Here is a 13,732-nt window from a genome sequence, read left to right on the forward strand (position 1 = left end):
TGTATACAAAGCCGTCAGAAATCTAATTGGTCTGTTTATGCTGTGGCTAGATGGATGGGATGCAAATGTCTTAATGCCTGCCACTGATATATGCCTCGGCTGAAATTTCCAGCAGTTTACATTACAGCAAGACATGGGCTGCTTGGTTTCTTTCACTAATGCAGCTCAGAAGTTTCTAGTGTTTACAATAGCTGTAAGGTATTTGTATTTTTATAGGGACTCTCTCTCCTCTCATCTAATGTCGAAACATATTTAGACATGGTAAAGTTGGGTGCCTGTTGCATTTTATGATCCAGCAGACCATTAAGGGATTGCTGTCTTGCCCTCCCTCTCCTCAGATCATCCTGCCCCTCTCCCCCACCCCAGCCCACTTCCATCAAAGCCCAGAAATCATTAGTTCTAGAAAGCATCCTTGCATGGAGTCTTGGCCCTCCAGCCGTGCGCAGTGCTGATGGGGAGGGGGCTTCCCTGGCTGACAGGTTTACCTTGGTATTCATGAAGGATCCCAGACCTCAGCTCTCAATGGTGGGAAAGCAGAACTCCTTGTGCACTCTTCTCTTCTGCCATGGTGCTGCAGCCTTTATGTTTGAACTGACTGACGCAAAACAAGAGTATTCAGAGATGCTAAATTGTTCAACAAAAGATTGGCCTGCAGAGCAGCCCCACCATTGTGGAGCGCCCTTGCCCGGCACAATGCCGCGGCCCCTGCAGAATGGCCAGCATTTTCTCTGCAGAAAGCTGGTTCCTGTGCTCTAAAAGGTTGCAGTTAGAGCTAGTTGGTAAAACTGGAACTCGTAGAATTCTCGGCAGAAAGTTGTGATGAATGAACGTCCAGGGAAAGCCTTACCTGCTACACTGGAGACTTAATTAGAGATTCTGCTGTAAGAGGCCGAAGCATTTCACAGTGGATTAGCTGCCTGCAAGAAGTGGGCTGCTTTTCCTCCTGGGCCAAATTGTTTAAATTCTACACCCTTCACTTCATTTGTTTGCTTCTGCTGGGTTTTCATGAGCAGGGCCCCTCCGCATTGTGTTTGTACTTTCAGTTTGCTCAGCCATTCAGCGCACATTCCATATTTTGTGCTTGTGTAACACATTCATAAATAATGCTGTATGCCATGAGATTTCAGCAAATTAACAGACTAATTTTTTTTTCTTCCCTTCATGAACTCTAACACTTTGTGCTGTGGAATGTAGCCCTCAAAGTTATAAGGTTAGCAAAAAAAAAAAAAAAAAAAAGCTAATCTTGCACTGCTGGATTGGAGCCGTAGTTTTATGACCATCTTCCTAGTGGGGTAGGCTTGTTAATTTTGAGGGTCGAATGTTGTAATATTCTGGGCACTGGAAGGGTAGCATAATTTCCTTTGGTCACATTGAAGGTTTCTTGTTTCTTTTTTATCTTGAAGGTATTTCTTTGCTGTCCTGGCGATCCTCACCATCCTGGGTGTTCTCAATGGACTGGTTTTGCTGCCAGTCCTTTTGTCTTTCTTTGGACCATATCCTGAGGTAGGTAATTATGCTGGGTGAAATGTCCTATCCTATCCAGAGGCCAGCTGAATGCTCTGAAGTGTTTAGGTGTATGTGTATGTGCTGATCATTTACTTTTTCAGTACACGTCTAATAGTGATGGCTTCTCTCTGTCTCTCTCTGTCTCTCTCTCTGTCTCTCTCTCTCTCTCTTACATTTAACAGCTTTGATGGATGTAGAACTGGCTGGGCTTTGTTTTAATAAACCCGATGATCAGCCTGGGTCTTACAGATTTACACAAAGACAGACTTTTCACTCAAGTTGAATAAGCTTCATGGGAATGAAGGATGCGTGTCTTTTTCAGTGTGAAAAAGTGGCGCCAACCCTTTTTCACAGGCTGCGGGACCTCTCAGGGTCTTGCAGGTGGCAGAGAGCAGGTAGAACATACAGTGAAGAATGTGTGGGTCCAGGACAGGGAAAAGAGGCCCCTGGGTGAAACTTTTGAACTTTGAACAGGCAGATAGTAACATTTTGATGTGGAATCCCATTAAATAGGTGTCTCCAGCAAATGGCCTGAACCGACTGCCCACCCCTTCCCCTGAGCCACCCCCGAGTGTGGTCCGGTTTGCAGTACCTCCCAGTCACACGAACAATGGGTCTGACTCCTCTGACTCGGAGTACAGTTCTCAAACGACCGTGTCAGGCATCAGTGAGGAACTTCGTCACTATGAGGCTCAGCAGGGCACAGGGGCCCCTGCCCACCACGTGATCGTGGAAGCCACAGAAAACCCTGTCTTCGCTCGCTCCACTGTAAGTCACTGTGAGGGGAGAGGGGAAGGGTCCTTCCCACTATGCAGAGGGCTGGGTGGCCCAGGGGACCCCTTACTTACTCCAAAAATCAAATCATACTGCTAGGAGGATGTCAAAGAAAGTATATGCCAGGTCAACTCACATGCAGCTGGGGATACTTGATTCTTAAACTGTAAAAATGCTATCTTTCAGTTCATATCCATGGATCAGAAACAGGGCGATGGCCAAGTGTTAGCAGGTAGACCTAGATTAGTGGTAGTTGCCTGCTCTGCGGAAAGCCCTGGGTTCTGTTCCCTATACTGCAAGAAAAATAAAAGCATTAGCATATGTTTTGTTTGGAATGAGTAACTTTGAGCTTTAGACTCAGAAATAAAGCATTATCTGCTTTCGCTTTTTAAAACTGCACGTCATTGTAAAATGACACTTACTTGTAATGAAATTTTATGGTCATCTGGAGTGTTTTTCTTTTATGTCTATCACCATTGGTTGTCCTTGGAACAAAGTTATTTTCATTATCTTTAGACTTTCCCATAAGCTTTTGAGGCTAAAAGTGCCTATTTCAGATGGCTAAAGTCATGAGCTGCTAAGAACCACCCCCTTGTTCTTATCGCCAGTAATTCCAGGAGGTCATGGGGAGCCTGGGGGCCACTTTTTCCATCCTGCCTTGCCCAGGATGGCCCCCTCCTCACCCCTAAGCTGAGAGCTCAGCGCTGAAAAGCCAAGGGAGGTTAGTTCGGAGGCTCATGTCGCTCCGCTGAGGCCCCCTGCCATCCCTCCAGGAAATGGGTATTCCAGTCCTGGGCCACGGCAGCCCTTGCATGAAAGAGAGAGGGGCCAGTCAAATAACCTAAATTGTCCCCCTCGTGCCCCCCGCAACGGTGCCTGCTGAGCTGCACTGTGAATCTGGTTTTGTTCAGCGGGAGCCTAAAAATAGGTACAAGCTGAATGACTTTGAAGTTGGTCACGGTCCTTTTGATTGATGTGGCCACTGTGTTGCTTCATGCTTTCTACAGAGAATCAGAAACCAGATTCCTAACAGTCTAACAGCAGCGCTGCCTGGCAGACCTTTCCGCAACGATAGAAATGCTCCCTCTGCCCTCCGGTTCCAGCATCTAGGAGGGCTCAAGATGTTGCTGGTGTGGCCCTAGGGAGCTAGATTCTGAGTTTTGGTTCATTTAAACTAAAATAGCCACATAGACATCCTGGCAGCATCCTGTTTTGCTGTGGGGTAGAGAGAGCAATTCAGAGTCTGTCCATACTGAAGCAGGATGGGGTAGCAGACCCAGGAAGGGGAGCAGCTGGAGTACCCTGCACCCAGCACCCAGCCAGCTGTGCTGAAGCAAGCCTGCCAATGGGAACCAAATAGGAAGGACCCTACACACCCACAGTTCCTTAAAGGAGCAGGCTTTGTTTTTCTTTTGTGCATAAAAGGCCTGTCTTGGATCCCTGGGGTTGACCAGGATAGGGTGGAGGAGACTGTGCCCAGCCTGCCTGTGTTAACCTGCGCTTGCTCTCTGCAGGTGGTCCACCCCGAATCAAGGCGCCCCCCACCCACGAACCCTCGATCGCATCCCCGCCTGGACTCGGGGTCCCTGCCCCCTGGATGGCAAAGCCAGCAGCCCCACAGGGACCCCCCCAGAGAAGGCTCGCGGCCTCCTCCCTACAGACCGCGCAGAGACGCTTTTGAAATTTCTACTGAAGGGCATTCCGGCCCCAGCAACAGGGACCGCACTGGCCCCCGGGGGCCCCGACCTCGGAACCCAGCGCCCACGGCCACAGGCAGTAGCATGCCTGGTTACTGCCAGCCCATCACCACGGTGACAGCTTCTGCTTCCGTGACTGTGGCCGTGCACCCCCCACCTGGACCTGGGCGGAACCCTCGAGTGGGGCCCTGCCCAGGCTATGAGGGCTACCCTGAGACTGACCATGGGCTGTTTGAGGACCCCCACGTGCCTTTCCACGTTCGGTGTGAGAGGAGGGACTCGAAGGTAGAAGTCATAGAGCTGCAAGACGTGGACTGCGAGGAAAGACCCTGGGGAGGCAGCTCCGGCTGAGGTGTGTGGGCACAGGGGCCAAAGGCAGTGGCACGATCCAGGATGGACCCCAGGGCTTTCTCCCCCGCTGCAAAATGCCACTGTGGCCGGGCTGTATGTTGGGGGAGGTTATCTGGTTCCAGAGTGGTTCTCTCCCCTGCTACCCCCCAGACCTGTTGAGGATTAATGCAGCTTCACAGAGGTCCCAGGCATGTCGCCTGTCACCTTTGTGCCAGTGTTCACTGCAGCATCAAGGCAGGTGCACAGATGCTGTTCCATTTAAGAGGGGATGGTGAGGCCAAAGTACCAGGTTAGATATATTCAGCGGCCCCTCTAGGCCAAGTGTAAAGGCGGAAAACCCTCTGGAGCCTTTCTGAGCTGGGTACCATCTGAAAGGGACAAGTGAACAGTTGAGGTACCCTGTGTCTCCCCTCCATCCCCCTACTCCCTTGATTTCTTTGTTTTTGTGTTGGTACCGGGACTTGAACTCCAAACTTAGTACATGGCAGGCAGGTGCTGTGCCACCACCCCCTACTCCCTTGCTTTCTTTTTAACACTGCAGATCACTGTGGCTCGCTTTTTTAAGTATGGACTCGGGTATCTTTTACTCAGTTTGACTTCCCTTTTTGTTTTCTTTTAAAGGGTGATTAAAATCTGAAGCAAAGAGGCCAAAGATTGGAACCCCTACCCTGCCCCGTCCCACCCCCACCTCTTTCCAGAACTGCTTGAAGAGAACTGCTTGGAGTTACAGGCCAGATGCACTGCGCAGAAGAGCAGTTCATTGTTACTGTAACCGACTGTATTATTTTGTTAAATATTTCTATAAATATTTAAGACATGTACACATATGTAATATAGGAGGGAAGAATGTAAAGTGTAGTAAGGTCTGGAGTCTCCTCACACACACTCTGACCCCAGAGTGGGGAGCCGGAAGGGGGCCCTCTCCCTATCTATCTGTACATTGATTGGCTCTATGCCACAACCAAGCTTAACTTAGTCTGAAATTTCCAGCATATGTTGCTGCTGCTTAAATATTGTATAATTTACTTGTATAATTCTATGCAAATATTGCTTATGTAATAGGATTATTTTGTAAAGTTTCTGTTAAAGTATTTTAAAATTTGCATATCACAACCCTGTGGTAGTATGAAATGTTACTGTTAACTTTCGAACACGCTATGCGTGGTAATTTTTGTTGTCGTTTAATGAGCAGAGATGAAGAAAACAGGTTAACCCAGTGGCTTCTTTAAGGGTAGTTGCATGTGGTCCTCCAGTTTGGCTGTGTATGTGAACTTTGTGTGTGATTTCCCAATGTGTACTGTACTGTGATTTTTTTTTTTTTTTTTTTTTTTTTTTTTTTGGTCTTGTTGGTTTTCTTAATGTCTTTCACCCTAGCAGGCTCTGACCCAGTTGGGCTGGAAGAATCAGGATGTCTATGGTTTTGTGCTGGGGAAGGGCTCGCCCCACACTTGCTCCTTTCTCTGGAAATGGTCCAACAACAAGACTTGCTTCCTGTCCATGGTGTCTCTGAAGGTCTTTGGTTGCCCTCTGTATATCTTGTTCCTGAAAGATAATAAGTTCCTTCCCTCGCATCACTGTGATGCTGTCGGGCTCTTAGGCTACAAAGCTGACAGCCCTCATGGATGCTGAGTTGGGAGTCCTTGCTAGGCCATGAAATACACTCTAAAGTGTGTAGTTTTATGCCCGTTTCTTGACCCACACACATGTGCGCGCATCCATGTGGTCCCCTATGAATCTGCTATAGGTAGAAAAACTCATTGGGTTTATTCTTGGCCCTCAATAAGCCCAGAGGTGCTGTTCTAAGTCCCTCCAATGTAAACTCCCCTCTCTTCCTGAATCTGAACAGCCGGTCAGAGCTGCCTGGATCTGTTCACATCTTCTTGGAAACAGGAATGGTGAGCTTCCGGCGTGGTGTCAGGCAGTCAGGCTTTGTGGGCTGTGAGCTTCCGGGGATGCTTCTGACTGTGTCTGTGTTAGGTGTGCGTTTCTTGAACAAATCAGACTTGGTCTCCCTCCCCTCTCCCTGTTCTTTCACTGTGACATTTTCTGAAGAGCAGAAAGCTGCTTGTTGCATACACCCCACGGAAGAATGTAGACAGAGACAGATTTCTCTACCAGGCATTATTTTTGAAAGGTTTGCTTCTGTGTGGATTCTATTCTCTTGCTCTGTGGTCTGGGGACCCCCTGAACTCTCGCCACACATCCGCATATGCACTGCCGACTTATCTCAGAGGAAAGGACCTAACCCACCAGAGCCTTGGTCACTGTGAGGACCGCTCCGTGGCAGCTACAAGGAAAGTCTTAGGAGAAAAGCAGCTGGCCCCCAGTGGTACTAGCAGTTTAGCAACCTCAGACCCTAAAACTCACCCCGACACTGTAAACTGTAAGGTACTAATTGGAAGCCCACCTGTGGCCGCCAGGTGTGTGTTACCATGCTAGGACCCTGGCCACCCAGCTGCTACTGTCTTGGTGCCTTCCTGTCAGCCACACTGTGTGTCCTATTACACAGGCTCTGCTCAGAAAACACGTCCTGAGTCAAAAGGAGAGTCGCAGAGTTCTGAAGCCGGCTTGCCTGCCACTCCCGGTGGGCCTCCTTGGTTTCTGTACAGCATACAACTTTCCATGAGTGGTGGTGGCCCAGGGATGGCTCAGGCTGGTGGGAACTAGAACACCTCTCTATCTCTCCCTCCCTCTCTTACTCTCCTTTGTATAGATTTATTTTGTCTGTCTTGTTTGTTAATTTGGATGTTTTAATTTTTTAAAAAAAAATCTTTGCTGATATTTATAATTTTGTATCATAAGAATGTTTTCCTACAGTATTTGTCATGCCAGTTTATAACAAAATGCAGGGATTTTTATTTCTGTTGGAAACACTATTACAGCTATGTTTTACTTTTGAACAGAATTTTTATTTGTATAGAGTGCTTACTAATGTTAAATAGTTCAGAGTATATAACATTTACATTAAGAACTCATAGTAGGTTTTAGTGTAAGGAGTTTAAAGGAAATATTCAAACTGGGTCTTGTCTGCCAATTTGGGTGGAGATGAGTTTGTGTCATTTCAATTACAAAGATAAAAGTATGCCATATAATTTATTTATATGAAAATTTATTTTTGTAGTGTACATAGTAGTCATCAAGTCTTTTGACAGAAGTATATTTTTAAAGAATTTATATGTGATGAATCCATAATGTCTGGAACTTTGCTGAGATACGAGTGGGGACACTTTTCACTGTAAATTACAGCAAGGAAAATAAAATGTCTAACAGTGTTAAGAGAGTGAGCGTGAGTGGGTACTCATGTGATTGGGAAGTGTTACTAGCTACCATTTGTGACCTAGTGTGGTTCTCATTTTATACCTTGGAAGGTGAAAATGTACAAACTCTCTAAATATTAATGTTCAAACACTGATAGAAAGTCTAACATGAATAAAAAATAATATAACTTCTTGGGTACATCTTTGTTTATAGAATTTTTTATTTCGTTAAAATACTTTACAAAGGCTGTTTTTACAAGGCATCGTATAATTTGTAGTTTCATCTTGTGAAGTTTGTTAGTTTGTGTCCTATTCCAACAGTTGTGTGCTTTTATTTTTGGACACCAAGAAAGTCCCTAAATTAGAACAGTCCAGCCATTAATACAAGTACGAGTTGAACCTTTGTTGAGTATTTAATCTATGATTTCATCCTAAGAATGGAGAAAGATAGCAGAATTACTGTTCTCAAATTTTAAGCTGTAAATGAGTAGGAGAAGACCCCAGATGACTGTCTTGGTGAGTCCTGCAGAGAGGAGTCCACTGACCATAGCCACCTGTTTTTACACAGATCTATTAGAAGACAAGTCCCTTTACCTTCAGGTGTCTGTGGCAGCTTTCACACTACCATGGCAGGACTGTGCCCTTGCAACACGGGCTGATTGTCCTGCAGGCCCTAAAATACTCAGCAGTAAGCGGAAACCTGCCAATCCATCCTAAGACACTGTAGCAGAGGCCAGCGCTGCTCTAGTGTGGTCTGAATCAGCGTGCCTTGGAAGCTTGCTAGAAAAGCCAGAATCTTCCCACCCAGGCTCTACTAAATCAGAGTCTCTGGGAGTGAGGCCCAGGAATCTGCTTTAATGAGCAGTCCTGGCAGTTCTGCTGCACCAGCAAGGGATCTCTAAATTCCTTCCAACCAAATGTGGCCATGGTTTTGTCTAATGTGACTCAGGCCGCACTACCACTGCAGGCCAGATTCTGGAAACAACAGAGGATCCTGACTCTCGTGTGTGGTCTTTCCACAGAAACACATGTTCCTCTGTGGGAAGGAGTCAAGACCTGTGAACTTTGCATTTGGGGCAGGGAGTCAGGGCGAGGAATTCCCTTTAGTGCCCTGCCACACCGAGGAGAGGGGTGGGCTGTGGCCTGTCAGCTGGTTGGGGGTCCGTACCAGTCATATCCCTCTTTGACCCCTCCTGCCTCAGGGTTTCCTCCTGAAACCTTGGGAGTTTGTGTCATAAATTAAAGATGAGTGTCTCTCAGACATTGGAAAATCGAGAAGTAGCTGGATGAAGTCTGTCCCACACGGTGAGAGGCCGAGAATGGCCTCGTTCTGGGCTTGCCATGCTGCTGAATTGTGTTTCCATTGGCCGCTCTGGGTCTCTTAGTCATGAGTTTGCATCTCCAAGATGACAGAGGCCCTTGGGCAGAACTGCAGGGTTGCTAGGGAAAGATTTACCACCCTTCAGCGGCATGTCAAGAAATAAACCTTGACCAAGAAATCACTAGAATATCCTCCTTAATAAACACCTGAAAAAAATAATACACTGTTAAAACAGTTTTATGTCTAGAACCTTGGCCTCTTACCTGTTGATATAGTCCGCTATCTACTCTTAAAACGCTACTGTGGTGAATGTTGTACATTGCACTAACTTGGTTCATTCACATGGTGGGGAACAGGTACTCTCCCATTCTGAGTGGTCAAAATTAATTACTTGGAATTCAAATTGGGAGTTTTCTTTGAGATACGCTTTCTACCACCAAATTGATTGATCATTGCCATTAAGTTTTATATTTTTATAAGAGCTACATAGTTAAGCTAACAGTTTCTAATTAAAAGTTTTCCTGGGGGAATTTTTAATCGGATTTGTGTCCCAAAACCCACTATATTTTCTCAGTTAACACCACTCTCTTTTGGCATGACAGACTATGTCACAACTTCAGAAAAACTGGGCTACTACATTCCAGGCAGCAGCCTCGCCATCGTAAAGGCAGGTGTTTTCATTTTTGGTAACTGGTTACTGACCTCCCAAAAGAAGCGAAATAATCTGAAAATACTGTTTGGCAAGGTTTAATTTTAATGAAGGCTGTACGCTATGAGAACATGCCTCTGTCACCTTATGATAAAATTTGGGTATTGGGTGCCAATTTTGCGTAAGTTCTCTGCTACAAAATCCGAGCTACCACCATCATAACAACCTTGACAGGATGTTCTGGCCTCTTAGGAACAAAGTACAACTCCACAAAACAAAGGGATCTAGGGCTCTGTTAGGAAAACAAATATGGACTTGGCATGACTACTGGATGGATATCATGTCTACAGGGCAGGGTATTTTTTACTATGGTATACTCATGACTTGTAGGAATTTCCTTTCTTGGGGTCAAGAGAAAAAAGCTTTGCATCTGAGGTGCTCCGGAGAGAACCAACATTGTACAGATAGCAGAGTCAGACTTCAGTATGGAACAGTGTTCTGGAAGAGGCAACTGCCATGTTGGCCCTGTTGCCGTTTCATTTTCCTGAAAAGTATTATCTTTTATTCATCCACCTCTTTCCTGCCGGACCAGAGGCCAAGGGTATTGGCGTGTGAAGCCATCAAGTAAGTTTCTCTTAAGAAAGCAAGCACGGTCTTTACATGCAACAGACAGCAGCTTGTTTTCTCATGGGGAAGGGGAATGGTTGGTAATATCCTATTTTATAAAGGAAAAGAGTCACGTAGATGGAAGAAAGGTTGATGAACAAGTTCAGACTAGAGGGTTATTTTATAATAACAAGGACTGTAACACAGCCCAAGTCACAATGCCAAAAGCATCATCTTCGTAATTAAGAAGTTCAACCAGCAGCAGGGGTAGGTTGACTCCCGTAGAGATCCTCTTTTGCAGCCCGAGGAGAAGCAAGATGGGGCAGGAACATAAAAGAACAAGAGGTTCTCTGCTGCAGACTGAGAGCGAGAATAGGGAGAGGACTAGGTCAGATGTCTGGAAAAGAAAGCAGTGCTGCTAGAAAGCTGTGTGCACCTCCCAAACCAGGAAGGACTAGCAGAGTGAGGGAAGATAGAGGCAAAGTGCTGGTCCCAAGAGAGGGACAAAGACCTTCAAAACATCCACTTGGCTGCCATTCGTACCTTAGCTGGGACTGTGCGCTCAGCCTCCTACCAGTAGATCCGTTTGCTTGTTCACGCTGCCCTCACCTTGTCGGCAATCTTAGGAGACAGTTGCCATCTTGAAATCTAGGGAAGTGGACCCAACACACTCAGCTATTGGGGTCAGATTTAAGACCTGGGTCTCTGAACTAGTCTGATGATTTATTCTCTGTTACTTCCCTCCTCCTTTTCCCCCATTTGCTTTATGCATCAATTTCGAAGGAATGGGTGACTGTTGTCCATACAACTATAACAGCAGAAGAGCCTCCAAGCCTTGCAGCTGTCACACACACACACACACACACACACACACACACACACACACACAGTAGGTATTTGTGCAGCTGGGTATCACCATGAGCACACAGTGGGTGTTAGTGCAACAGGCAAGTAGCTTCAGTAGGGCAAGCAATTAGCAAATCTCTGAATTCTCCTGATTCCACTTAAATTCTAAAAGCTAATTGGCTAAATGTTCTTCCCTCATTAGAAGTAATTAATATGTGAAACTAGGTTTGCAATTCACAAGAGAGCTTGCACTTCACGATTGAAATCTGAGTCCACTTGCTAATAGTCTCTAATAGTCTGTAATCATAAGACACACACAATTAAGGTGAGATTTTGAAAGTGTAAAAAAGGAAGGATGCCTGGTTTAGGAATTACTCTTCCACTGCTGCAAACATAGCCAGCCAGCATTCACCTTGCATGTCCATGCTTGCTCAAACATACCCACGTGTGTAAAAGCCCTGTCACCTCTGGCCCCTTTTGAATTTCCTACTCTCCAGTCAGCCAGCCCTTAGTACATGGTGTAGACATTCCAGGACCCCCTCAGGTACCAAAATCTCAGATGCTCAAGTCTCTATATAAAATGAAGTAGTATCTGTGTACAACCTACGCACATCCTCCCATGTACTTTAAATTTTCTCTAGATTACTTATAATGCCTAGTACAATGTAAATTCTATGTAAGTGGTTGTTATACTGTATTATTTAGGAAATCATTATAAAAACATCTGTACATACTTAATTCACATTTTATTTTTTATACATTTTTGATCAAAGCTCATTGAATCCACAGATGTGGAACCTATGGATATGAAGAGCTGACTGTCTTCTCTTTCACTCCGTGCATCCTCCAAGTCAGCTAGGCCTAGCACCACTGCCCTTAGAAATCCATTTGTAGGTGATGGCCTCCCCACCATGTGAGCAAGCAAGCCCATGCAGGACAAATACACTCCTGCCACTGAGGGCAAGACCATCCACTGACTCCAGAGCAGCTCTACATTTTGCTTCCCTTTAGCATAGGGTAAAGAGGCAGGCAAGGACCAAGGAACAGACATGATTCTGGATGACAGCGACACTTGGGGAGGGAGAGGAGCAAGCAGGCCCCATGACTGTTGTCATTATATCTGAAAGTCCACTTGAACTCTTGCCCTGAAGGCTATATCCAGCAGAGACCAGAGAGCTAATCACATTTTCCATCTACCAATGGGACCGAGGCCACCTTTGGCCTGATTGGCAACTAGGTTCCAGGACAATGAACAGAGGGGTTTCTGGTGCTGACGGCACATCCTAAGCCCAGAGACCCTAAACTTAGGTAGAGAAAATTGTGACCAGCTGAGTCCCAAGATGGCAGAGCTTAAAAAAAAATCCATTCATCCCAAAACACAGGGATATTTTGTTTGGCTCAATCTTTGTTTAATTTTACTACATTTTTATTGTTTTTATTTTTGTTTCATTGGGTTTTGGGGGGGTTGGTGTTTTTAACCATTTTTTGCTTTTCACCTTTTAGTCTCTTTTCTCCCATTTCAACTTTTTTCTCTTTCTTCTAAGCTTTATTTTCTGTATTTTGATCTTTTTTTATCTTTTGTTCTTTTTCTTGTTCATTCCTGCAACTGGTCTCTAACATTACTAACTTCTTTTCTCTCTTCAATAGGACCCTCACTCTCACTTTTCTCTTTTTTTCCTTGTATCCCATTGATTAATTTTTCAAATTTTGCTTTTTTCATTCTCTGGTAAGCTTTATAAATTTGTAGTTCACTAGTTAACTTTACTCTATGGCTGTTGAATACTGTTCTTAGTAGAGGCAAAGTAGTTCAATTTTGTCGACATTTACTGTAGGTCAATATTTGGTTTTATCTTAGTATTCATACTATCATTATATCCCTCTCTCTGGTTAATGCTTGATATTATTGGTTCTTAGGATGTCAATACTCAATTTATATTTGATACTATAATTCATGACTTGATTTCTATAGCCAAGGTGTCAGAGCTGATGCCATTAATTGGTTTTCTTGGGATGCCAATATGTGCGTTGTCTAACAATCCTGTGGCCCATTCCTGGAGGACTGTAAGCTGTGCCAAATACACTGCAACATTCCGTCCCAAGTGAACTGAGTAGTTGGATCCTGGGACAGAGACACAAGCCAACAGCCACATCCAGAGGACACCTCTGAAAAGTAGGCATTCACAAAAGAGCTCTCCATGCTAAAACAAGCTTTCCACTACAATAAGCCCACAAGTCTATACAAAACAAATAATACAAGCATGAAAAACCAAGCCAAAAAAATGCCTCCAAAACTCCAAATCTCATGCATAGGGCAAAGAAGGGTGGGGGACACAAAGCCACATAACTGAATTGTTCAAAATGATACCAGGGAGATAACAAAACTAATCAATAAAGCATTTGGAAAGCTTACAAAAAATGTAAGTGATAAAATAATAGGCCAAATAAACCACATAATCAACAAGTATACAGAAGACACTAATAAAAAGCTAGCAGAGCTAAACAAAATGATGTAAATATCAACCAGTATAGAAAAAAATTACAGTCCACAAAAAAACTTCAAATAGAAATTCAATAGATTGGGGCTGGGGATTTAACTCAGCGGCATAAGCACCTGTCTTGCAAGCAGGTGGTCGTGAGTTTGATCCCCAGTACCGATAAAAAAAAAAAAGAAAGAAATTCAATAGATTAAACATTCTATCAACCGGGGAGCAGAAAATAAAGCAAT

The 13,732-nt window shown here is 44.9% G+C and overlaps 1 protein-coding gene across 4 annotated transcripts in view; it reads left to right on the forward strand.

Annotated features, from left to right (window-relative positions):
* The window catches only part of Ptch1 (patched 1), a 63,900-nt gene extending 56,116 nt beyond the window's left edge, over positions 1-7,784 (forward strand). For all 4 annotated transcript variants that reach the window (XM_063227396.1, XM_063227395.1, XM_063227398.1 and 1 more), the window contains exons 21-24: positions 1,404-1,503; positions 2,020-2,274; positions 3,795-4,329; positions 4,950-7,784. In XM_063227396.1, coding sequence (XP_063083466.1) covers positions 1,404-1,503; positions 2,020-2,274; positions 3,795-4,328 — 889 coding nt within the window. In that variant the 3' untranslated portion in view covers position 4,329; positions 4,950-7,784. The remainder of the gene's footprint in view (positions 1-1,403; positions 1,504-2,019; positions 2,275-3,794; positions 4,330-4,949) is intronic.
* The last annotated feature ends 5,948 nt before the right edge of the window (positions 7,785-13,732 follow it).

Source organism: Cavia porcellus, unplaced genomic scaffold (assembly GCF_034190915.1).
Source record: "Cavia porcellus strain 051 isolate PalLab524CR breed Dunkin Hartley unplaced genomic scaffold, mCavPor4.1 scaffold_17, whole genome shotgun sequence".
Classification (NCBI taxonomy): Eukaryota; Metazoa; Chordata; class Mammalia; order Rodentia; family Caviidae; genus Cavia; species Cavia porcellus.